The sequence below is a fragment of the Lontra canadensis genome, unplaced genomic scaffold, assembly GCF_010015895.1.
Source record: "Lontra canadensis isolate GAN:19392208 unplaced genomic scaffold, GSC_riverotter_1.0 scaffold93, whole genome shotgun sequence".
Taxonomy (NCBI): Eukaryota; Metazoa; Chordata; class Mammalia; order Carnivora; family Mustelidae; genus Lontra; species Lontra canadensis.
Genome location: NW_022631087.1, coordinates 3549836 through 3574854, shown reverse-complemented (window position 1 = coordinate 3574854; position 25019 = coordinate 3549836). Strand labels below are relative to the sequence as shown.

General features: G+C 44.4%; 2 protein-coding genes across 3 annotated transcripts in view; one reads left to right on the top strand and one right to left on the bottom strand.

The window, feature by feature from the left end:
• The window catches only part of SYN3 (synapsin III), a 449127-nt gene that overhangs the window by 132930 nt on the left and 291178 nt on the right, over positions 1-25019 (top strand). For both annotated transcript variants that reach the window (XM_032836530.1, XM_032836531.1), the window contains exons 5-6: positions 14941-15097; positions 18525-18614. In XM_032836530.1, coding sequence (XP_032692421.1) covers positions 14941-15097; positions 18525-18614 — 247 coding nt within the window. The remainder of the gene's footprint in view (positions 1-14940; positions 15098-18524; positions 18615-25019) is intronic.
• TIMP3 (TIMP metallopeptidase inhibitor 3) overlaps positions 20597-25019 on the bottom strand; it is a 57617-nt gene continuing 53194 nt past the window's right edge. Inside the window, exon 5 of the mRNA XM_032836532.1 lies at positions 20597-24526. Coding sequence (XP_032692423.1) covers positions 24329-24526 — 198 coding nt within the window. The 3' untranslated portion in view covers positions 20597-24328. The remainder of the gene's footprint in view (positions 24527-25019) is intronic.

The following is a 25019-nucleotide window of genomic DNA, read 5'->3' as shown; positions in this document are numbered from 1 at the left end:
GCTGGAAGCATTTATGCTGGAAACCCTGACTGGGTGATAGTCCTAAAAATTATTGCCATATGTCTCCAGCAGGGAGGGCAGGGCCCACGTTTGTTCCCTCCATCCTCCACAGCCTTGCCTCCATCCACTGCTCAGTCTTCACCTATGGGGGCCCCTGGAGTGGCTCCATTCAGTTTAAGAATTTTATGGAGCATCTAGATTTCTTACAATAGGCCAGGCCCTAGAAATACAGATATAAATCCAACATCACCCCTTCCCTGGTGGAATTCACAGCCCTGAGAGAGAAACAGGAAATAAATCTACAGCTAGGATGTGGTATGATAAGGGCCACGAGCATACTACAGAGGAGAGAGATCTTAGAGGAGGCGGGTGAGGAGGGGGCTTGAGGAGGTTCCGGAAGGCTTCTGAGAAGAAGTGGCAACAACACTGATGATTTTTTTTCTTTTTCTTTTGAAATACTCATACACCTTTTTTAAAGTTTGGAGTAATTTTAAACATATATAGTTGAACACATCAATTTATCGAATATTCACATTTTGCTGTGCTTTATTTTTTTTAATTAACATATAATGTATTATTTGTTTCAGGGGTATGGTTCTGTGACTCATCAGTCTTCTATAATACCCAGTGCTCATTACAACACATACCCTCCCCAATGTCCATCACCCAGCCACCCCATCCCCTACCTCCCTACCCTCCAGCAATCCTGTTTGTTTCCTAAGATTAAGAGTCTTTTATGGTTTGTCTCCCTCTCTAGTTTTGTCTTGTTTCATTTTTTCCTCTCTTCCCCTATGATCCTCTGCCTTGTTTCTTAAATTCCAGATGTCAGTGAGATTATATGATAATTGTCTTTCTTTGACTTATTTCGCTTAGCATAGTACCTTCTAGTTCCATCCATGTGGTTGCAAATGGCAAGATTTCATGGTTTTTGATGGCTGTGTAATATACTTCAGAGACTTAAAAAAAAAAAAACCAATTCTAAACTATTTCATGCATAGAAAAAGTACAGAGAATACTATAACAAACACCCATATACTGAGGTGGTTGAGCTGCCATTCAGGAGCCAGGCTACCGGCCTCTGCAGTGTGACATTAGAGAAGTTACTTAACCTTCCTGTGGCTCTGTCTTATTTTTTTAAACCAAACACCTACCTCAAATAGGTAATTGTCAGAATTAATTAAGGTAAATCTTTTAAAAAGAAAAATGTCCTCATACACACTCCATACTTCATAAACAATGTTACCTATACATTCATGACCCTGCTTGTTGAATCTTAACATTCTGCTGCATTTGTTTTAGATATTTTCTAATAAAGAGTATCCTATGACACAAACTTTTTAAGAACCCTCCGTACAGTCCCCCCACCCCCTTCTGACTGCTAAGATAGAATAAAGTTAGCCAGAGGTCAACATGGAAAAGTCCACTGCAGAGCACAGAGCAGGGGAGCCCCCAGGCTTCTGAGGAAACCCTTCAATATGGTCAGAAAGGAAGGTGACCTATGGGCAGGGGAGGAGACTGGAGAGATGGCCGGGGCACATCAGGGAAGACCACCAAGAGCTCATACACTGTCCATGAATCCTACCTGGGAGCCCATTTCCCTTCACAGACCTCACATCCAACTCTCCCCTGCCAGGAAATCCTCAGAGTCTCTTTTAATGGCTCCCTTCAAAACATTAACAACAACGAAAAAAACCCCAAAATAAAGAAACCTCTCCCACACTTGCTCCCCAGTCTGGAAGATTCCACCATGTATGGGCCAGCATTGAGAAAAGAGGGGAGACCCACAGGGGCAGCAGGAAGGGGGTTAGCCTCCCTGAAGTCACTGCCACCTGATTGCCCCAGAAGCAGGAAACGGGTGATTTAAGGCTGTAGCCCAGCCAGGACCATTTAGCTCCCCTGGGCCCCAAGACGCTTGCACTGAGCAATTAGCTTGAGGAAGGAGTCTTCCTGGGAACTGTGTACCCCACCAGGTGGATATTCATGCCGAGTGAGCTGATAAGAAGGCCCCCTGACTTGTTCGATAGTTAACCTGATAGAAGTACATATGTGGCTTGTCAGGCGATATTTGTGGGGAAGCCTTGGGTACAAGTATACTCTACCGCCCAGTCTGCGCTGGAAATGTGTTCTCCCGTCACTTCCCAGCAGGACCATCATCTTTTATCTCAAAATGGGCTGTTCCCCATCCTTCCCTCCCCTCCACTTCTCCAGCATCCGTTCCAGCCGCTGCTGAGGAACAGCTGCTCTGAGGTCCGTCTCTCATCAGCTGCCTTATCTCCCTGATGAATGATGTTCCCCTTTCCTGAGCAGCAGCCTGGCAGGAGGCCTGCCCCGAGTGGAGCAGGCGTGGAGCAGGCCGCTGACAGCCCTTGGAGCCCAGGCAGCTGTTGGAGAGTGGGGCAGTCCCCCAGCCCCCACATGGAGTGAGGACTGACACCCCTGCCTCACAGAGACATGCCACCCCGAGGCCCTGAGCCCGCCAGCCCTCGCAAGCAGTAGCTCACAGACTCAGCCGTTCCAAGCACATCTCAGTCCCCATTCACCATGCTGGGTGCTGGGGGAAACACAGGCACATGGGACCTTCAGGGATGGGGCCTGTTTGTGGGATATTCGGTCTTTACCTACTAGTACAAACCTCCATACTGCGTGTTGAATCACTCCAGGTCTCGGTTTTCCACATCTGTAGAATGGGCTAATTGTAGTGTTGTTGAGATGGCTGTGGTTCTCTGCTCTTATCCCCTTTGCCAGCCAGCACACCCATCCTCCAGCACTCTGAGTGCCCCAGTGACAGTTGTACCTCTAGCTTCTAAAGAGCCTTTGGCTGATGGGCTGATGGCCACTGCATCCCTGACATAATCCAAAGGCTAACCTCCCTCTGTCATCCATCCCCTTTTGGTCAGGGGAGTTGGTAACTGAATGATACTGGGGATGTAAAAACTGAGGCCTCTTTCCTCAGGGTGAGAGCTTCAGAGTCAGCCCTGTAGATCAGACTAAAACTGGGCTTTACTCACAACTACACCCCTTCCTGTCCTGCTTCCCTCACCCACTTCCGGCTTTGCTTCAAGAGCACACGCTCCCTCCTGGAATCACAGCTTTTTGGAAGCTTGTTTGGGGCTTGACTTCTAGGAGACCCAGCCCTAGATAAGCACCTACTTCACAGGGGCTTTATGTGAGGATTTGAAGAGATAAGGTTTGAAAAGCCCCTTGGTGCCTGGCACTCGGCAAGTACTCAGTAGCTGGTAATCTTGATTCTTATGAACTACTGCTATGTGACAGAATGTCACAAGGGAACTTGGACAGACACAACAGAGAGGTGGGTGTTGAAAGCCTTGGGTTCTGAGTCTGGATTGGAGGGCAGTCATCCCAGGAAAGGCCCCTGGAGGTCACTTAGCCCACTTTCTTTGTCCCAGTAAGGAAACGGGACCCAGAGAGAAGCAGCAGTCTCAGAGACCCATGACAAGTCAGGGACAAAGCTGGACTAGCTCATGTCTTGCTCTTTTCCCCTCACTCTGCCTGCCATTTTGGCATCTTCAGATCCTCTTTTTTCCTGGTAGTTGTTGAAGTGTTGTTGACTTTAAATGGTCTAAGACCCTGAGAAGTAAAGCCAGAGAGCACTCCTTTCCCATGTGGATCTCTAGAGCACCTACTGCATTTGGGACACCTGCTAGGCACTCAGGGAAGGATCTACAAACATAAATACCAACCCCTGGTAGTTACAGAGAGCTTCACCATTTTCCTAGTGTGTGTGTGGGTGTCTGTGGGTGTTGGTTAGTTAACACTAGCTTTCCCAAGAAGTGAATAATCCAGCCCATTCTACAGGAGAGGTATTATTAAAAGCAATCTTTTAAAGATCTTTAAAAGCAGGCAGGTGGGCAAGGGTATTCACTGTGTTTCCATATTAAACACTAAGAAATATTCTTAATTTCCACAATGCTCTGTCTGAATGGTCCTTTGACATCCATTTCATTTTCCCCAAGGGTGTACAGAGTTTCAAACACAAAACAAATCAAGTCTTCTGGGGGATAGCTGTGGTCCCATGTGGTTAGAGTATACTGCATATTCCAGGGAATGGCCTCAGTGGAACTCGAGAAGTAGACCAAAACCATACTGAATGTAAGACATTGTGTTTCATTCAAAAGTGTTTGGGCTTTGATCTACAAACAGTGCGCAGCATTCAGAGCCCTCTGTCCAGGATGCTGACATGGTCAGATGTGGGTCCTACAAAGATCTCTCTGGGCACTGTGAAGAAGAGACTTGAGGGGCAAGGCAAGACCTCTGTCCCCAGGAGATACCCTTGAACAGGTGAAGAGTTAAGTAGATGGCCACAACTTGTGAGCTGTCAGAAGACATCATATGGATAATTTCCACGTGACTAAGACACTACTGAGGGTGACAGGAATGGAAGATAAGGAGAATTCACTGAGGAAGTGGGGTTTGAGTTCAGCAAGTTTTCGAGAAGCAGATTCCTAAGCATGGGGAGTGTCAAGGACAGAGTGCATTTGTGAGCAAATAGAAGATAAATGTGAAGGGCAGCAGAGCCAGGGGCCAGGCAGAGGAGATGCAGCTAAGAGGAGAACCAGACCACTTTCTGAGGAGCACTGATTACCAGGTAAAGAAGTAGGAACTCCCATCTGTTGGCAGGAAAGGCTCCTGGAAGACTTTGAGCAGCAGCCAAGTAGCATGAAGAAAGCAGGATTTGAAGATCAGTCCAAGAGTGGAATGCAGAAGTGGTTGGCAGTAGGAGTGTTACCTCCCCAAGTTGCAGATCATGCACTGACCACTTCCAGGCCACATGACCTGTCCAGGAAAGTTGGATTTGTCCACCCAGTGTGGTCCAGCACTTTTACAAAAGGCAGATTTCATGCAAAAGATCTCTTAAAAGGCAGGTTTCTGGCTTCATTTTAAAAACAGAGGATTTGGTAAAACCAGACCCAAGTATTTCCACGTGGACTGTGGAGTTGGTTCCACGTACACTGCTGGGGTTGGGTCTCCATGGTCTTCTTTAGGTGCAACCTTGAGTTTCATGAGATTTTCCCCATAGAAATCCTGCTTTATTTATTTTTGGTGCCAGTCTGCATGGTGATTTTTAAAACTTCTTTTGAATGAGTCATCAACATTTAAGTTTTTGAGGATTTCATATAAATATCCAGATTTGGGTTTCAACAAAAAGTCATTAGGGCCACCTGGGACCTCATTCCTACGTGGCCATAATGGCTGGAGTTCAGGCTGTTCTCTCATTCACCAGCCCCCTCTACCCTGCCTTGCTCTCTGCAGAGGCCTATGTTAGCTGCCATTTATCAAAGAGATTATGCTTGCCTATAAAGTATGAAATGTTTCTTGTACTCGAGTCATTACCAAAAGTGGGAAAATGAAAGGTGGTACAAGGTGTGTGCCAGAAGGGCCAGAGAGTACATTGTGGAAATTAAGAATAGTTCTATGTGTTTGCTATGGAAACAGAGTGTGTGTTAGAAGGATACCACTGGGGAAAGCTACTGGACAAGGCTAACGCACTTCATCCAGCCCTGAGGTCACCTGCTTGGGCCCTGTGGCATTTAGCTTTGGAATCCCTGGTGTAGAGGCAGGGAAATTAAATAACACTCAGCAGTCTGGATTCTGAGCCAGGCCCTGTGCTACAGAGAGGAATAAGGTAAGAGACTATGATCCCAGGGACGAGGAGCTGAGGGTCTATTGAGGTGTCCTGGGAATGAGGCAATGGGAGGGAAATGAGAGCAAGAGGGGGACACTTCTGGAGGGGAGAATCAGCAACATTGGTGGCTCCTTACACAGTTGGTGTCAGAGAGAAGAATTGCAGATGGCTTCAGGGTGATAGATCCTGAGATCCTTGGAGCATGGTGGGTAAGAGAAGTCAAGCGATCCACTTTGAGGGAGGCTGATAACTTGGGCCCCGGCACAGGGATTGTGAAGTGCTGAGTTTTCAGGTGGGTGGACAGTGCTGGTTGCATCATGGTTATGCACATTGGCTTTGAATCACTCAAGTCTCATGTGGACCTTGTTCTTGCTTTGCTTAATCTCTCCATGCTTTAGTTCCTTAAAAATACTCCTTTCCATGCAGGATCATGGTGGGGATTAAAGATAGCTTAATTAAAGCTTAAAAATGACTCCTGGCACAGAGAGAGTGCTCTCGAAACCTGAGTCATTTTCACTATTGCCTTTGAGGACAAGGTGGCAAACCTCCTGAACAGAGATGATTCCACAGGCAAAGAACCAACATGGAGGCTTGCAGAAAAGCTGCAGGAAGGGAGAAAATGGTGAAGTGAAGAGCCAGGAAGAAGTATCTGGGAAACAAGGGGAGAGGGTGTCTTTGAGGCAGAGAGGAAGTATTTGGGAGGGGAAGACAAAGATCATGCTGCAGAGGCCACAGAGGAGCTTTACAGCAGGGGTTTACCACTGGGAGAAATTTGCTGCTCAGAGGACTCTTGACAATGTTTCCAGACATTTTGGGTTCTCACAACAGGACATGGGGGTGCTATTGCATTTAGTGGGTAGCAGCCAGGGATGTTCCTGACACTGTGCAATGCACAGGACGCCCCCCCCCCCCCAACAAAGAATTATCCAGCTCTAGATATCAATAATGCAGAGATTGGGAAACCCTTCTCTAGAGCCAGGAAGCTCTCAGATTTGACTCATGGTTACACCACAAACAGATGTGTGACTTGGGCAAGTTTCTCAACCACTCTGTGCCTCAAGTTTCCTTCTCTGGAAAATGGGGATGATAACACCAGCTGTCAGACTTAAATCAATGACGATATATAGAGGGCTTGGAATAGAGGTTCTTGGTATGTTAGCTTTTATTAGAAATCAGGGAAAGTGAGGACATAGCAGAGGTCATTGCATCTCAGTTTGGCATTTTGGAGTGACCTCAATGTGATTTCAGAGAGGTGGAGAGGAGGCTGAGCCAGATGCAGAGGGTTGTGGAGATAAGTACATGGGAACTGGGACAGCAGGCATAGACTGCCCTGTCCAACAGTTGTAGCAATGGAAGAAAGAAGAGGCTAAGCATATAGCCACCAAGCCAAGTAGAAGAGCTTGCCTCACATTCATTTATCAATGCCAACCTAAAGTTTTGGTTAATGCCCGAACTGTATTATAGTTGACCCTTGAATATAGAAGGTATTAGGGGTGCTGATCCCCTGCACAGCCAAAAATTCGTATATATAACCTCCAACTCCCCCAGAACTTAAATACTAATACCCTTCAGTTGATAAGAAGCCTTATCAATAATATAAACAGCTAACACCTACTTTGTGTACTATGTTTATCTATATTCTCACAATAAAGTAAGTTAGAGAAAATATTATTAAAGAAATCCTAAGGAAGAGAAAATACATTTATATTATTGTACTATGTTTATAAAAAAAAATCTGAGTATAAGTGGGCCTGAGCAGTTCAAACCCATGCTGTTCAAGGGTCAACTTGGTCAATGGAAATTTTCAAAACAAAAGAAATCACCAGCAGTCTCACCACCTTCACAAATTAGGAATTTTCCATCTCTTCTTCCAGGACCATCATTTTTACTGTGTTCCCTTTTCCATTGTTTTATGTCACATGAAATTGTCCCATAAGCATTTTCCATGATATTACATCATTGTTATATGTGTCATTTTTTTCCAAAATGAAGATAACCTCATTGTTTTTTCCTGGTTATAAAAATGCTCTGTGCTCCCCCCTCCTTTTTTTAAATGCAGATAGTACCAAAAAGTCTGAAGAAGAATATAATAACCCCCGTTTTCCATCCCACCCTTCAGAAATAACCAAGTTAGCATTTTGGTAAACATCCTTCCAAATACATCTCCTTGCATTTATCAATGTGTTGATTTGTTAATTCTTCCATGTACATACGAACATTCCTTAACCAGCAATTCATTCTCAGCCTTAAAGCAGAGGTTTCTTTATTGTTGGGGTTGGGGTTGTGTCTTGGGAAGTGGGGAGGCAGCTGTGGGGAGCCACATACAAGAGCAAAGAAATCCAGGAAGCTCTGAAGGTGGCTAGGAAATGCTGCCTAGGTGTGCAGTGTACTCGTGACCACAGGCTGCTGTGGCCAAGCACCACAGGCTGGGTGACAAGCAAGAGAAATGTAGTGTCGCACATTCTGGAGGCTGTGAGTCTGTGGTCAAGGTGTGGTCAGGGCCACACTCCCTTCTCAGTGATGCAGGTGACAGTCCTTCCTTGCCTCTTGCCAGCTTCTCATGGTTGCCGGCAGTTCTTGGCATTCCTTGGAGTGGAGACATATCACTCCAATCTTTGGTTCCTTTGTCACGTGGCATTCTACTTTTCCTGTGTGTCAGTATCCAAATTTCCCTTTTCTTCTAAAGACACCAGTCATGGGATGAGGACTCAGTCTACTCCAGTATGACCTCACCTTGACTTGATTAAATCTGCAAAGACCTATTCCCAAATAAAGTCACTTTCACCCGTAGCAGGGAGTAAGACTTTGGTGTATCTTTTTGGGGGACACAGTGTAATTCATAACATATGGGATCTCCAGAGTGATGGAAGAAGAAGTTAGAGCAAGGATAGAGCAGAGAGGACTCCTCTGAAATGAAAGGGAAGGAAGAGACCAGGACAGAGAGATGGAAGATTCTTGAGACTTGAGAAGGGAGATGAGGAAGCCTCCTTCCTCCAGCAAGTCATGTCTGTGTTTTATTAACCTCCTGATGGTTCACAAAGGGGGCCCCGGGATTCTTCAGAGAGCCCAGCCATCCATACACCCCATGGGCCCCCTTCCCCACCGTCATCATGCCGTGCAGCTGGCAGCCGCTGTGCAGGCCCCACAGGCCTCACTGCAGCATCCTGTTGTCCGCTCCTTGCCAGACTCTTGGTTGGCTGCCACCTAATTTCTTTTCAGCCTGGACTAATTTCTTGCAGTCCTCAGGCTGGCAGGAAGCATCCCTAATTCCCAAAGCCCTTCCATATGGCCCTCCATCTGCAAAGTGTACACAATCTCCTCTGTTTTATCCTTGTCACAGGACGGTCATCCATAAGCCTTCAGGAGCATGGAGACCATTGCAATGTTTTGATCTCCTCCCTTCTTCTCAGGACACCCGTGCTCATTTCTCTAGGTCTCCTTTCTCTGGATTCTGTACCCAGGGTTGAATTTTCAGACATGGAGGGGGATGGAGAAGGACCAAGAAGTGTGGAGATGCTTCAGAAGAAACCGGAAGCCACTCTGCTGGTAGACACCAATGTCAGAAAGCCTGGAGCCTTCCCAGACACAGCTGGGGTCAGATCTGGTGTGATGGGTCATGTGATCCAAAACAGCAGCATCCCCACCCGTTGTCATTCTGACTCTTGGGGAACAAGGGACCATTATAAAATTGCAGTCAAGTGGCTGAGAATAATGAGGCTTCTGCTCATTAACTTATGTCCCAGGCGAAGCCCAGCCAAGATCTGTTCTTGCTACCACAGGCTTCTGCATATTTGAGGGAGTCATTACACTTCTCTGATGGTTAAAAGTCACTCAGCCCTCGGCTGCCTGTCTCTTGACACTCCCTGATGCACCCCGTAATCTCCGGCACTGCATCACCTATCCCATCTCTACCATTTAATTATATGTTGTCCTTGATTTCTTCTTCAATGCTGACAGCCACTCAGATCTGGAATCAGGAAAGCAAATAACATAGCTCATATTTAAAGCCAAAAGTACAAGAAAACCCAGGTATAGGCTCCAGCCAGGATGTGTGATATTGAAGGCAGCCTTCTTGCCCAGGCATGAAAGACACAGGGCTTGGACTCAGTGGGACTGAGGAGACAAGGACGCAGTAAGAGGCTCATGAGAGCTGTTGAGATTTCTTACCCAGCCTCATCTCTTGCCACCACTTCAGACCTTATACTCCAGTAGCATTATACTCCTGTAACCAATTGCAAACTTTGCCACTTCTTCCCTTTATCAGTCAGAGCAAAAGTAATGGCAAGCAACTGACCCAATTCACCAGTGTAGACAACAAAGGGAACTTAATAGGTCATATAACTCAGAAGAAAAAGATGGAGACAGGGGCCATTCCCTCTACCTGGAACACCTCCAAAACCTTGCCCAAATGACAAATCCCAACTCTTTCTTCAAGACCCAAGCCTTCCAGCATATGCTGACCCCCCACTCACCCCCAGACAGAGATGAATACTTCTTTGGTCCACCAAATCTTCTAATCTTCTACATGCTTCTATTATTTCACTTACTTACTGCGGCACTTTGTAAGTCCTAGTCCTTTGGAACTGCACCCAACTCCTCTTGGATTGTGAGTATCCTAAAAACAGGGATCAAGTCCCTGTCATTTCAGAGTCTCCAGCCTCTACCAGGGTGCTTGGACCACTGCCAGGGCCTAAGAATTGCTGGTGGCCACATCCTTGGATGTTGGGGTAATATTAGGACTTGGCCATTCCCCAGCTGAATAGAGAAGCTGAGGTGCTGGGTATGGAGGGAGGGATTTCATGCCACAGGTCGCCTGGTTCAAGTTACTAATTTTTCTGCATTCCTTGCAAATCCCTCCTATCACAGACTGTCAGGAAGGACCCTGTGCATTCTATGCAGCAGTGAGTGGCAGCATTTGAACTGTAATATGTGCCTGGTTTGCCCAGGTTTATCACTCATAGAAAGTGTTTATTTTTTACATATTATACTTGAGAATCTGAAGAGGTCATGGGGTCCATCTTGAATTCCCTAGGGTTAAAACTTTCTTGATAATGTTAATATATCTCTAGGAATACAGAGCATCTTCCCTTGTAAGGTAGCCCCTAGCTGTTAGGGGCCACATGATATATCCTGGCAACTCTATCAGCACCAGTTCTCTTCTCTAGGAGTACAGGTAAAGAGGTCCTTCATTTTTCCAGTGGTCATTTCACTTCTTGCCCATTCATTTATTTCCTCATTTACACATGCATTCATTAACTTGGTCATCCATTTAACAACATTGGTATGCTCTATTTTGTTCAAGACAGGCAGATCTTCTGTTCTCATTGGGCTGTCATCTTTAGCGGAGAAGAGACAGATAATAAAAAACTAAGTAGATAAACCGGAGAAATAAAATTGCCACAAGTGCTGTGAAGAAAGGAAAGTAGGACAATATGGGGTTTGACGCAAATTTCAATAGAGAGACCAAGATCAGTATCTTTGTGGAAATGAACCCTAGCTAATGAGTAAGTGATAAGGATGAGGCCCCCTGGGCACCATTTGGGGAAGAGCGTCAGGAGAGAGTTAGAGGAAGAGAAGGTGTCAGTGTGGCTCAGTGGAGGTGAGGGAGGGAGAAAGGTAAAAAGTGAGGATAGAGAGGTGAGTAGGGGTCTTGTTGCCATGGTAAGGAGCTTAGGATATGCTGTCAGAAAGAGGAAGCCTAGAAGGGGTTTTTAAGCAGGGAAGGGCTGTAGAATTTTGAAAGAGCACTTTGAACATAGCATCTTGAGGTAGATTTCCAAATCCTTAAAGACAAAGAGGGGGTGACTACTACTTTTATTTCAAAGAATTAGAAAGATTCCAATTTAGAGGTGAGTTCTTGAAGTCCTGGAGAGAAAGCACATCATAATATCTGGGACTGGAATGGGGCCATCCCAGCACAGGCCCTCAGATACTTCTCTTGGATGATATCTTGGAAGGGCTCCCTCTTTTTCTAGATAGCCAGATTTTCCCCCCAGGCTGTGTCTTTCTTATGAGTTCTCCACAAACACTGAAAACCTGGCAGGCTAGCCAGCGTGAAAACTTTAATTATTTCCTCCTGGGGCAGAATGGAGTTACCCCAGTGAGACACCAGGTTTGCCACTGCTGTTATCTGTGGGGGAAACCACACTGCTGGGAGTAAGGGGTGTCTCATTGTGAGAACCAGGGGCCTGGAGGACCCTCTGATCATCAAAGCAGAGAGAGAAATCAAAAGGGAAAGACTGATAGATTTGACTAGGAGGGAATGGAAAATGTGTTTATATGGTTTTTTGAAGATGCATAGCCATAAAAAAAGGGAAACAAACAAACAACTAGCAAAAATATTGCCACACAAGACAGTGTGATAAAGGACAGCACCCTATACTCAGAGCTCTGTGAGCAGACTTTTACAGAAAAGAAAATGCACATCTTTAATGAAAGTACTCACGCTCACTAAAGTCACAGAAATGCAAACTAAAATAGCAGTGGGGATATAGGGTATCTTGGGGGAAGTTACTTATCAAATTAAAAAAGTGTCTGCTGTGCTGGGGAAGCCATAGTGATGTGGGCACTGTCATGTGCATCCGGCGGCTTAGGTCTTTAGAAAGGGGGACATGTTTGGGTATTAAAAAAAAAATTTCATACCCCTTAAGCCAGTAATCTCACTTCTTAAAAATCTATCTTAAGGAAATAGTTTAAAAGGAATTCATTGATTTGTGTGCAAACATGTACGTGTATGAAGTATTGGAAACAGCCTACTTGATAATAGTGGATGACAAGTTGACTTCATTATGGTATATCCATTCAGTAGACTGTTGGGTGGCTGTAAGAAACAATATTTTTGAAGATATTTTGAAGATTTGAAGATATTTTGTAGAGAAATGCTCACACTAAAATATTATTTGGAAAATAGAGAGCATGAAATCAAGTATGAGTATGAATGTACATTATATACATTAAAAATAGATAATCGGATTGTAGTGTACATATAAGGAGACATATAAAAGGTTATTAGGGATTTTCTCCCGTTGAGAATTACAGGTAATTTTGTTTACTTTTTTGTGTTTTTGAAGCTTTTTTTCCTTTTACATGGCGAACATATATTGCTTTTAAAATCAGGTAATAGCAGAAAATAGTTATATTTTGTGAGTGCAGTCGTCATCAGTTCCCTATTAGAAACACACCACTTGCCTCTTCCTCTCTTCTTTCTCTATTGCTGTAAGAGCCAGCAAATTGGAACACAAAGAACAGGAAAGCCAGAGGAGAGACTTGGGTGTGACGTGCTCTGGCATGGTTTTGCCTGGGACACATCACTGCCTTGCTATGGGCTTCAGTTTCCCTGTCTGTAAAATACATTAGTTGGACTGGTTCAGCTCTAAGAATGCAATAACGATATAGACATAATAATTACAAGCTTCCAACCCAACTCTGACCCTAACTACAGAGTGACATGATTGACCATCTCCATGACCACAATGTCAGCCATACCCAACATGTTACCATCCACCTGGTTCCCTGGAATGAGTTACAGCTCCATGGGGGAGAACTTTACCATTTCCTTTAGGGACAAGAGGATGATGTTCATGTACATTATTCATTCCTTCAACATGTACTTATTTCACCACTGCTCCCCTGGCACCAGACCCTGAAGTGTACAAGGAGACCCAACCTCATACCAATTTGAGAAGTATCTGCACCTGCAGCTCATTCTTTCCTTCTGTCTCCAATGGGGCAAGTCCTTTCCGTTTGACAGTTATTTTAACTTGAATTTGAATTATTTAAAGAAAAATAGTTTATTTGAAGCTAAGTGTCTAACTCAGGATAAGCATATCATACCATTTTAAGGGTAAACCACCTATGCACTGTGAAGCTGATTTTGTTGTGTGACCTAGAAGTGAGGAATCTGGAAATAGATGGATCCTTGGCAGTGCAAGTAAAAGAGTGTATGAAATCATTCACCTGGAGCCATGTGATGGAGGGAATATGGACTTGGAGTGATCACCCGAGTTCACACATGGCTCTCCTGCTTCCCAGCTTTGTGACTTGGGGAAGTTTGTAACTTCTCTGGGCTGTGTGTTCCCATCTACAAAGTGGGGACATAGTCCCAACCTTACCCATGTCTGCTTGTGAATACTATCACGTCTCCAAAGGGGCCCAGCAAAGAGACTGCCGTGTTCTTGGCCATCACATTAATATTCTTGCTGCTTTCCAGAGGCTGCTACTTTAAAGAGACAAGACATGTTTGAAATACACAGATTATATATGAATGTACACATGTTGTGTGTGTGTGTGTATGTGTATATGTATATATACATACCATGATGCATGGTAGTTGAGAATTAGGGCCATGAGGCTACACGTATCTGAACCTGCCATGTACCTGCAGCATGTCTTTTTGAGCAAGTGACTTAATCTTTGTGAGCCTCTAGGTGCTGTTGACACAAAATGAACAAATTTTGGAATAAAAAAAGAGTTATTCAAGCCCAAGAGTATACACAATCTTCACAAAGAAGAGAGTGTTCTGGTAAGGGAACATTTGATGTAGGTTTATATATATTTTGCATAAAAAGTTGCAAATTATTAGACAAAGAACATTTCAGAAAGTTGCAGGCCTTATCTTAAGTTTATAATATTTGCAAGGCTGTGTGACTTGAGTCTTACTGGAACCAGGGAAGTTTCTTACTTTTTTTTATCTTTGTGTTCAGAATGTTCCTTTTTGGTTATTTTCTTTAACAAAGCAGATATACACCATGCGCGCTTGGGGCAGACATAGAGCCTGTGCTTTGAGGTTTCGCCGAGTCATTTTGACCCTGGTAAATGTTGGAGTATAGCTTCCCTGGGAGCTGAGGAGCAGGGCCTACAAACGTTGAAAGTTGAAAATTTCCTTTATCAGTGCTCCTCTGTAAAATGGAGTTTCTGGCAGCACTGCCCATGTTCTTGGGCAGTTATGAGAGTTCGGTAAGGTACTAGGTGCTGCCTTATAAAATGGAGGTGCATTCACATTTTCCTCTGATAATAAATGAATATTTGTTCAATATAGAAAATCTAAAAAACCACCTAAAAAAGAAAATGAATAAAATATGAGTTCTTTTCAGGCCTTTCATTTTGTAGCTGCTGTGTGTTTGCATCTGACTGTCCCCATCCACATTCCCCCACCCCATCCCCATTCTGAACTGAGGTTCCTGGGCTGGCAGCACCCATGCCAGGTCATTGCTATCCCCTGTAGGCTGTGATCTGATGCCCTGGTGTTTCAGCAATGCCTCATGTAGTAACACTGCTGCGGGCCCTTCTCTTTGCAGATCCTTCAAGCCAGACTTCATCCTGGTCCGTCAGCATGCCTACAGCATGGCCCTGGGTGAAGACTACCGAAGTCTGGTCATTGGCCTCCAGTATGGAGGGTTGCCTGCTGTCAACTCTCTCTACTCCGTCTACAACTTCTGCAGCAAGCCCTGGGTGGTAGGTGATGGTCCAGGCTGACCTAGAGTGGGGTAGGGGGTTGGCAGTGGGTGGTCTCCCAGCCCTGAAATAGGCCCATGATCCAGCATGGAGGCCTCAACAGTGGGTCTTTTTTAAGCAACTGAATAAGCAGATTGGACCCCAGGCCCCTTCTGGTAATTACTGCCTAACAAGTATCATATAACAACATAGTATGAACATAGTATGATATAGTGTTATATTATAATAACATTAGTGGTAAGAGGGATATTATTCTTACTAATATTAAATTATATCATTTTTGTTAACACTGGGCACTATTTATTGAGCACTTACTATGTACCAGAAAATCGTGCTGCCTGGTGCTCAAACTATTGCTGTCATGTGAAGTGAACATCATTACTCCATTTGACAGAAAAAGAAGCTCAGCTTCAGAGCCGCTAAGGAACTCACCCAGGGTCATGTAAACTATGAGGGATGAAACCAGAACCTGAAGCCATATCTCCCCAAAGCCCAAGACTTAATTTTCTCTCCTTTGTATTCGTAAATTTCATTCATCCTTTTATTTATTTGAATCTCCATTCAAATGTTACATGTAAGAGAGGCTTTTCCTAGGATACCACCCCTCTATTCCCCCCAATACTCTCAATTCCCTTACCCTGCTTAATTTTCCCCCAATACTTATCTCCATCTAGAAGGATATATTTTCCATTCTTTTGTGTATTGTTTGTCTTCCCTACCAGAAGTAATTCATTCACTCACCAAATATTTATTCAGCACCTGCTATGTTCCAGGCACTGTTCTTAGTCCTAGGAACATGGCAGTGAGTAGATCAGACCAAAGTCCCTGACCCATGCATCTTATATTCTAGTGATCAGAGGCACATACAGTAAGTATATTAATAAATTGCCAAATATGTAATATGTCATATAAGTGCCAAGAGAAAATAAAGCAGGGAAGGGAGATAGGGAAGGTGGAGGCTGGGGATATGTACAATGTGCTCTGTGGAGCTCTAGCCATCTTGTCTCTTGTTTCCCTCTGCTTGATCTCTTGGTGGTAGGACGGTGGTTGAGAACATGGGTTATGGAGCCAGACTGGCTAGTTCCAGGAGCCTCGGTTTATGAGCTGTGTCATCTTGAGCAATTTGCTTAACCCTTCTGAGATTATTTTCCATATTTGTAAATGATGATAATAATAAGGTCATTCTGGTAGGGTTATGAGTGAATACATTTGGCTGACATAAAGCATACACTCAACACATGGGGACAGTTATTATATTCATTCAATAAATATTGGGTGCCATCAAGGTCTCTGCAGAGTTGGCACTCAGTATTTATTGAATGAATATATAGATTAATTTAGTAGATGTGGAGAATTTTTAACCACTATTTTCATGGTTCTGGTCTCCTTCTCATTCTACCCTGAGATTTTTGGCTTATAGCATCCCAGATTTGATGCCACTGTCCGGAAGGGTCTTAGATAGTATTAGCCCACACCCCCTTGCTTTTCCACATGGATATCGTGATGGCAGCAGCTACCATTCATCAGCCCTGTGTCCTGTGCTGAACCCTTAATGTACATACTGTATTTGATCTTCAGAAACACCCTGATAAGTACGTATTTCTAATATCTCCATTGTACAGATGAGGAAACTGGTGGTGGGCATCTCCAAAACTCATGTGCTTGATCATAGATTTCCTCTCTCTCTGGACTTCAGTATCCTTCTCTCTAAACTGAGGGATCCCCCATCATTTCCCATATTTCTGAGTTCCCTCAAACCCTCTAGGTGGACTCAATGTAGCATCATACCTGCAGACTGTACCCCAAGAGTTTGCAGGCCAGTTCTAGTGTGATGCAAAAAGTTCTTAAGTTACGCATTCTCTCTGTCTGAGCCATTAGTGTTGAGTTACTCCAAGTCAGTCTGGTATAAGACTTAGTGCCCCTTCTAGCCATTGGACCACAAATTATAGCTTACTCCTTCTTCCTGATCAGAATTTACCACGCCCTTTCCACTTAATGACCACTAGGATTTCCCTTTTGCTTTCTGGGTAAATTCCAAGCTCCTTGTTCCAGCCTTTAAGACTCCCAATGGTCTGTCATGGATCACCCTCTGTCATCCTCTCTCACTGTGCCCTATACCCAAGATCAAAGCTATGACAGCCACCGAGTGTCTCCAGGGCACTACTCTCACTGCACACCTAGAGTACCCTTCCATCTTCTCTTGTGTCATCGGCTCCAGGGAATCATCTTGACCCCTATTCTGTCCCTCTTTCAGGCCCCTCAATCCTCTTGCTTTCTTCCAGCAAGACATTATTATCTCAGCCTCCTGCCCACAATCTTCCCTCAAGGCCTGGTCTCCTATGCTAATCTTTGTATGCAAATATTAAAGCACAGTACTGAGCACAAAGTGAGCTCCCAAGGGTGCTGAGTGGTGTGGCATAATTGAGGAAAATGTAAGTCCAAGACCTGCCTTCCAGGAGCTTACCCTCCCGCTCTAGAGATGGTAGCTACCTCTATGGCAAAACGAGGCTGTGCTGAAGCAAGAGGAGCCAGGTGTGGAATGGATGCTGCTCAAGCAGTTGGAAATGAGTGTGGTTGTAAAAGCAGAAAAAATAGAGTTGACCCTTGAATAGTGCATGAGTTGGGGTGCCAACACCCTGTGCAGTTGAAAATCTGTGCATAATAATTGACTCCCCCAGGACCTAACTACTGATAGCCTATTGTTGACTGAAAGCTCTACTAATATCATAAATAATTAACACAATTTCATATAGTATATGTATTATATGTTGTTTTCTTACAGTAAAGTAATCTAGGGGAAATGTTGTTAAGAAAATCATAAGGAAAAGAAAATAACATTTATAGCACTGAATTATACTTACTGAAAAGAATCCGCATGTAAGTGTTCCTGTGTAGTTCAAATCCACGTTGTTCAACATGTTAGCTGGGATCTAACATTTGAGTGCTCCTAGGGACCAAGGGCAGCTTTTCATACATTGTGTATTACTGGATCTCCTTATTTTTTCCATTTACGAATGGATTTGCTTTCTAGGCTACACATTTAGTAAGTGGTGGAGAATTTGAATCCATAGTCTACACCATAAACTGTTACATAGTCCTACCTCTCTAGAAAAAAAGGCTTTGCAGGCTGGGATTGTGGCATGAATGTCAGCAGGTTGTGCTTGTGTGAAATGTTGAGTGTGTAGTAAATGCTCATTAAATGTAATTGAGCTAAACTCAGTGGCCTGGAAGAAATGAAGGGTTGATGCAGCCAGATGATTGAGAGAATGAACTTCTGGCCAAAGAATCTGGTTTTTATCCTGTAAACAGGGACTAGCTACTGCAGCTCAGCCCAGAACAGTCAGTTACTTGAGGCCTGGGATCAAGTGGGAGGTTCCACAATACTGGATAACAATGATTGACCAATGCTCTTTTTCTTCTCTCCTAGTTCTCTCAACTCATTAAGATCTTCCATTCCTTGGGTCCTGAGAAGTTCCCACTTGTGGAACAAACATTCTTTCCCAACCATAAGCCAATGGTGAGTGCCCTTTTTCACTCTGATTAACTTCTTGATACGGAATGAACACAGATGCCCATGTTTTCCATCCCTTTGGCTGGAGGAGTGAGCTAAGGGGTCACTCCCTGACTACCTGGGCTCTAAGGAGGAGTTGTGGTGTCCTGTGGGAATGCCTGGTTTTCCTAGGGAAAGAATCAACACTTTAGGTTAAGTTTCAGGTAGCAGGGTAAATGACAAAGATGGATGGCATTCCTTGGGATATTGGGAATTTTCAGCAAATCTGGGGACAACTTGAGCTGGCATTTTGGAGACAAAGTTTGATAATAAAGATAAAAGATGTTTCAAAAGTTGGAAGTTGTTTCCCTTGAGCCCTGGGCAGAACCTGGTTTCAACTCTCATCTCAATAAAAACAGTAATATTTTATCGGTGTTGATCATTGAAGAGCAGTTTCTTTGTATGTTCTCTTTGCATTTTGAAAAAACAGTAGTATTTTATTGGTGTTGATCATCAAAGGGCAGTTTCTTTGTATGTTCTCTTTGCATTTTGAAAAAAACAGTAGTATTTTATTGGTGTTGATCATCAAAGGGCAGTTTCTTTGTATGTTCTCTTTGCATTTTGACTTTTGGATGTACCTGAGGTTGTCTCTGGGAAATGGTTGAAGCTTAGCTTGGAGCACATGGTAGAGCCTCTCATTTGGAGGAGAGCTGGGTGGGGAGGTTAACATCTTTCTGGATAGGGTGGAGAGTTCTCCATTCCACAGCCAGAAGAAGTTGGGCAGAAGAGTTTTGTGCAGCTGGAGATACCCTGTGATGTGTGTGCTTGTTTGGTTGGTGTCTTCTTAAATTGGTCAAAGGAATGCTGGGCCATGGACCCATACTTGCCTCGTGAGGAATGTGAACCTTGGGGAACAGGGTAGTTAACACAGTATCCAAATGTCCTAGATGGGGACTGCAGCCTGGATGTAGAATCCAAGCTCAGGCTGCTGACCTGGACGATTCTGTTTGGAGGCACCGATGGGTAGGAATGCAAGCTCCAAGGAAGAGCAGTCAAAACAAGTAAAGAGGTTTCCATTGATTATCTTTCCCTTATATCTGATCTGGTAAGAGTCTTAGAATCCAGGATGTGCTGCTTAGAATATGAAGATTTGGGGAACCTGGCATATTCCAACAAAACATGAACACAGTAGAGAAAAGTCAAGGTTTATCATCAAGCCAGAATGAGTTTGAATCCTAGACTGCCAGTGTACTAAGCCTTGAGCAATGAATTAACTCAAGACTTGGGTTCCTCAGCTGGAAACTATGGAGGACAGTGGGGCAACCTCATTGGGTTTTTGAAGTTTAATGTATTCATGTATATAGAGTGCTATGCCTGACATATGATAGGTGATACAAGTTGAGTAGTTTAAAATAGGGGCATTATACCCTGGAACATTGTCAACAATGGAATGAAAGTTGGGTGAGGGGTCTGGAGCCAACCCAGCCCATTGAGGATAATAGATCCAGATGTAAGCTCTGGGAGGAGCTCACCAGTTAGTGGGACCTCTTGATTTCCTGGCATTCCCCACTAGGCTGAGCCACACTTGGAATTTCAGGCAGGCATTTGGCATCGGACACTGATGTTTTCAGCCATCCCCTCTCACTTCCATGGTGTGAGATTCTTAGGAAGAAAATAAGAAAGCCATGTCTGGTCTGGGAATACCTGTACAGGTTACTAATAGTTAATTAGATAGAGATCCAGATTCTGTAGAGCTATGGAGAACCTTGACTGTGGAATCAGGGAGCAAGCTTAGGCCAGGATTAGCAGTCAGAGGGAAATCTACAATGCCACTCTTGAAATTGTTCCAGCCTTGGGAAAGGACTAGAGCATGGTGGGCCCAGGCTGTTGAAGTGAATGAATGGAGGGGAACATGCATAGGCCTGCAGCCAGGACAGGCAGGACCAGCTTCCAAGGCTATATTACTCCCAGTGGTGGTCAGGATATAAGGAGGCAAGAGACTGCAGGTGTGTGATAGAAATAAAACCACTTTACTGTTTAGAATAAAGGACACACTATAAAAAGTGAACATTATGCAACATTACAGACAATATACATTCACGGAATATAAAATTCATAAATAACATGGAGGAAAACTGTAAACAGTGCTACAAAATTTAGCAACAAATACATTCCTTCCAGACAGGGTTTTCTCTGGTTGGTTTCTCTCCATCACTTCTGGGTCTCAGGACAGCAGACTGGCTAAAGGGAAAGGTGTGGGCCTGGGAGAATCTATGAAGCCCACCCCTCAAAGCAGGAACTAGTCTTTAAGTTCTTCCTCTCCTCACACCTCCCAAGAGCCAATTCAGAGGCTGTTGATATCCATCTCCCCTACACTCCCACATTTTGTTTTGCATCTGTCATCAGATTTTTAAAGTGTTTTCCTTGTGTGAAACTTTTGTAGTGATATTTTTACCTTCGGTAGCCAGGAGCCAAACACTCAGGTGCCATCTTGGGGTAATCCATGTTGGCGACCATCAAACACAAGATGAAAGGCCAGGGCAGGGGAGGGTACTATCTCCCAGGGGGCCACAGTGTCTCTGAGACAGAGTTATTCCAATTGTTTCTTAAATTGTTCAAGAACCATCGTATGAAAATTGGTGCTCATGGGCTACACCTAAACTGCCATGATGTAGGTCTGGAGCTGGGTGACAGTTAAGGACAAGTCTCCAGTATTATCTACCCAGCCACATGGAACACAGGTCTGAGAGGAGAGAGGCTGGGTGTAGTGCTTTCTAGATAGGTGGATAGGGAGGGAGAAGAGATGGCCAGATGAGGCCAAGAGGTCTTGGAATCACAACTCCCATAGCTCTGGATTTTTAGGAGAAATCATGGCTTCCCAATTGGGTAGTCAAAGATCAAGGGGAAGAAGAATGGGACTGACCAGCAGACTGCCCAGTGCCAGTTGATATAGAGCAAGGACATGAATTACTTGCTATTTTCAGAAGAAAATAGCAAGTACTTCTTGCTACTCCAGAAAGCACTAGGATGCCAATAAAGGGAGGGGGACAGATGAATCTCAAGTGCTAGTTCCTTCTCATTTCTCCAGTTCGCCAGTCGAGCTGCCTGCACAGTAGAAGTATTTTACCCTCATTTCCACTGTAGAATTTGATTCAGGAAAATGGCGGCATGTGGGTTCCATTTTTTTTCTCTTAAACACAATGTACACATATTAAAGCCTACACATGACACAAGATTTAGCAAAATAAAACGTTCACGATATGATTGAAATACGGAAGTGTCTCAACTACATAAATGACTTTAAATTATACAGTAAGTGAACAGGTGAAATAAACAAAGCTATAGCTTATAGAAAGCTCAAAAACCGCCCTCTGCCAACATTGCTTTGCAAAGGACCTTTCTTTGCCCAGGACCTGCTATCTCTTTGCCAGGGCCTGACAGATGGAACTGTGGTTCCACAACATTTCTGCAGGGAAACTTCAGATGACTCATGCTCAGGCCTCACCCCAGGTCCCGCCTTGTGTGAGTGGAGGTGGCCCCATCAGGGACCAAGAATCACTGATGCTTCATAGAGGGGATGCTGTTGTCCATTTGTGGGAGGGCACTTGTGTGAGTTGGACCAGGGGTTCCACCTTAGAAAACTTTGAAGTTGAAATCTAGAAATTCTCAGAACACCAAGGCTGGGGCTTACTTCTTAAGAACCTCCGGCCTGCTGACCTCAGCTGCTTTTGCTTATACTGCTGCACTGAGAAGGCAAAGCCTCCCATTTTCCACCTGCCAGATGGCACGACCATAGGTGAAAGATACAAGATAATAAAATGGATCCTATGGAAGCCAGATGCCTCTACTGCCTTCCCACTGAGGGGTTCTGCTAAACACCTTGCCTGGGCATTTGTGCATGTGTGTGTGTGTTTGTGTGCTCAAGACATTACACTGTGTTGTCTGCTTCTTTTTTTTTTTTTTCTCCTGTTTCAATTGGCAGCTCTGTTTCCTAAAGTGGAATGAACTGAAGATACAAATACTAGGAGGATAAATACCCATAATCTGAAAAAAGAGACAGAGCAATCATGTTAAATGTTACCAACCTACCACCCCCAACTCTGTAAAGTATACATTATCACCTACACTTGGCATCTCACTTTCAATACTTAAAATAATTTTATTTAATCAGAGAACTTATATTATAGTTTTATTTAAAAAAAAAAAACAACACAACAAAATCCCTACAGCTGATTGCAGAGTCAGGCTTTCCCAGTGACCACTGATTTTAATCCCATGAGGTAAGGACCTCAGGAGATGGTGTTTGCCTACCAGTGAGCTGTGGGAAGAAGAGCAGGCTGTCTCGTAACCCAGGAAAGTGGCCATCTAGCTGAGGCAGGACACTTCGCAGCTTTCCCTCTTGTGCCTGGGGCCCCTGACCCACACTAACTCTCATCTCCCACCTGAGCCAAGCCAGTAAGGCAGTTAAATGAAGGCCCCAAACATGAAGCAGGAGAAAAGGAGAGGGACAGAGGTCAGCTGACCCCAGTTAGAGGGATGTCAAGGGTGTTCAGAATTTCAAATTTTAATTAAAATGAAAAAAAAGTCAACTTGGAATGTCATGATTTTCTTCAAACAAGCAACGACAACAAAATAGAAGAGATTATACTACTGGCATATTTAACAGCATTGAACAGAATTCTGTGTCCTGTAAAAAATTAGCTTATGTCCCCGTGTGGGTATATGCAAATGTGTATACAAACACATCCCCCTAGGTGATCTAAACCCTACTTTGGAAATAGTATTCTCTACCCAAATCTACTTGGCTATATCTGTGGATAGTGTACGGTGTGTATTCCTCCAATTTACATAAAGGCAAGCTCCTGGCCAAATCTACCAAAGAGTTTTCCAGGAGGAAGTCTTGTGGGAGATAGAGAGAGGAAAGACATTCATCTCAGTCTTTCACCTGAGCTTTTGTACAAGGCAGGCAAATTGCCTCCTGACCTCAGGCAGATGTTTAAGTCTTCAACAACTAAGAAAGTTCTGTTATTCTGGCCTGGCTGCTTGCTCCAGACTCAGAAACATCTGGTCAACCCCAGCAGCACTGGCCTGGGGGAACTGTGTGTGCTGCATCCTCTCAGACCCTCTCCTGCCGTCTCTGCCTTCCCTCCCTCACTTTTACGTGCAGACACAGACAGACACAGTCTGGTTGGGACATGCAGTAGCATCTCCTTGGTGTATAAGATCTTCTGCGTACCTTGAGTCTATCTGCTTGCTGCCCTGGACTGATCCTGAAACGGTTGACCTCTCAGCAACTTCCTTGTCTGTGTCTTTTATGTACTGGGGTGGAGGAGAAGGTCCAAGGTAGAAGGGTCTGGGAGTTGGTGAGGTGGGGAAGAAGAGAGAGGGGTAGGTGTTACAATGCCCAAATGGGGTAGTTTTTCGATTTTTGTTTTCCTAAAAAAATAGATTATATTATCACGAAGAAGAGGAGTGTACATTCCTCATTCTTTCTGGCATGGCACCAAAAGTTCCCACGTGGAAATGGGTGATGTCAAGGCCAAAAAGAAGGGGTAGTGTGGGGCCAGGAGGATGATTCCAAATAAACTCCATATGACAGCATAGACTTTTCCTTAAGTGTTCGAAGTGCTAAATTTGCAAGAAAACAGGCACTAATGTCATTGTCATCATCTGGGAAGAGTTAGTGTCCGAGGGAAGCTCAGCGGGAAGGGAGGGAGGTGAGGTGGGGCAGGGTCTGGTGCTCAAGGGTCTGTGGCATTGATGATGCTTTTGTCCGGGGGCGCCCATCCTCGGTACCAGCTGCAGTAGCCACCCTTCTGCCGGATGCAGGCATAGTGTTTGGACTGGTAGCCAGGGTAGCCGAAATTGGAGAGCATGTCGGTCCAGAGGCACTCATTCTTGGAGGTCACAAAGCAAGGCAGGTAGTAGCAGGATTTGATCTGCAATTAGAGAATATCCAAAGGTTGGTGGACTCTGTCATGGGGGACCCAGTCCTGATGCTTCCTCAAGTCTAGGTGCATACCACTGTAGGTGGAGCCCAGCCACGTCGGTCCCTTAGTGAAAATAATAGAAGTAACACTAACACTTTCTAAGTACCACTGTGTACCAGATATTCTGCTCAGTGCTTCTATGTTATTCTCTTTAGTTCTTAACACAGATTGAGTTCCCTTGACAGATAAGAAAATAGAGGCTCAGAGAGGTTAAGTAACTTGCTACAGGTTACAGAGCCCAAAAGTGGTGGAATTAGACATTTGAGAGAGCTTCCTCAATGGCAATAGGCAAGGATGAATGATCTCAGTTGTTGTGGGAATTGAGGAATTAAAAAGATTAAAACTTTGGGCATCCAGCTGCCCTGGGAGAGAAACCAGACTCAGTGAGCTGTGTGACCTGGGGTTAGTTACTTGAGCTCTCTGAGCCTCTATTTTCTCATCT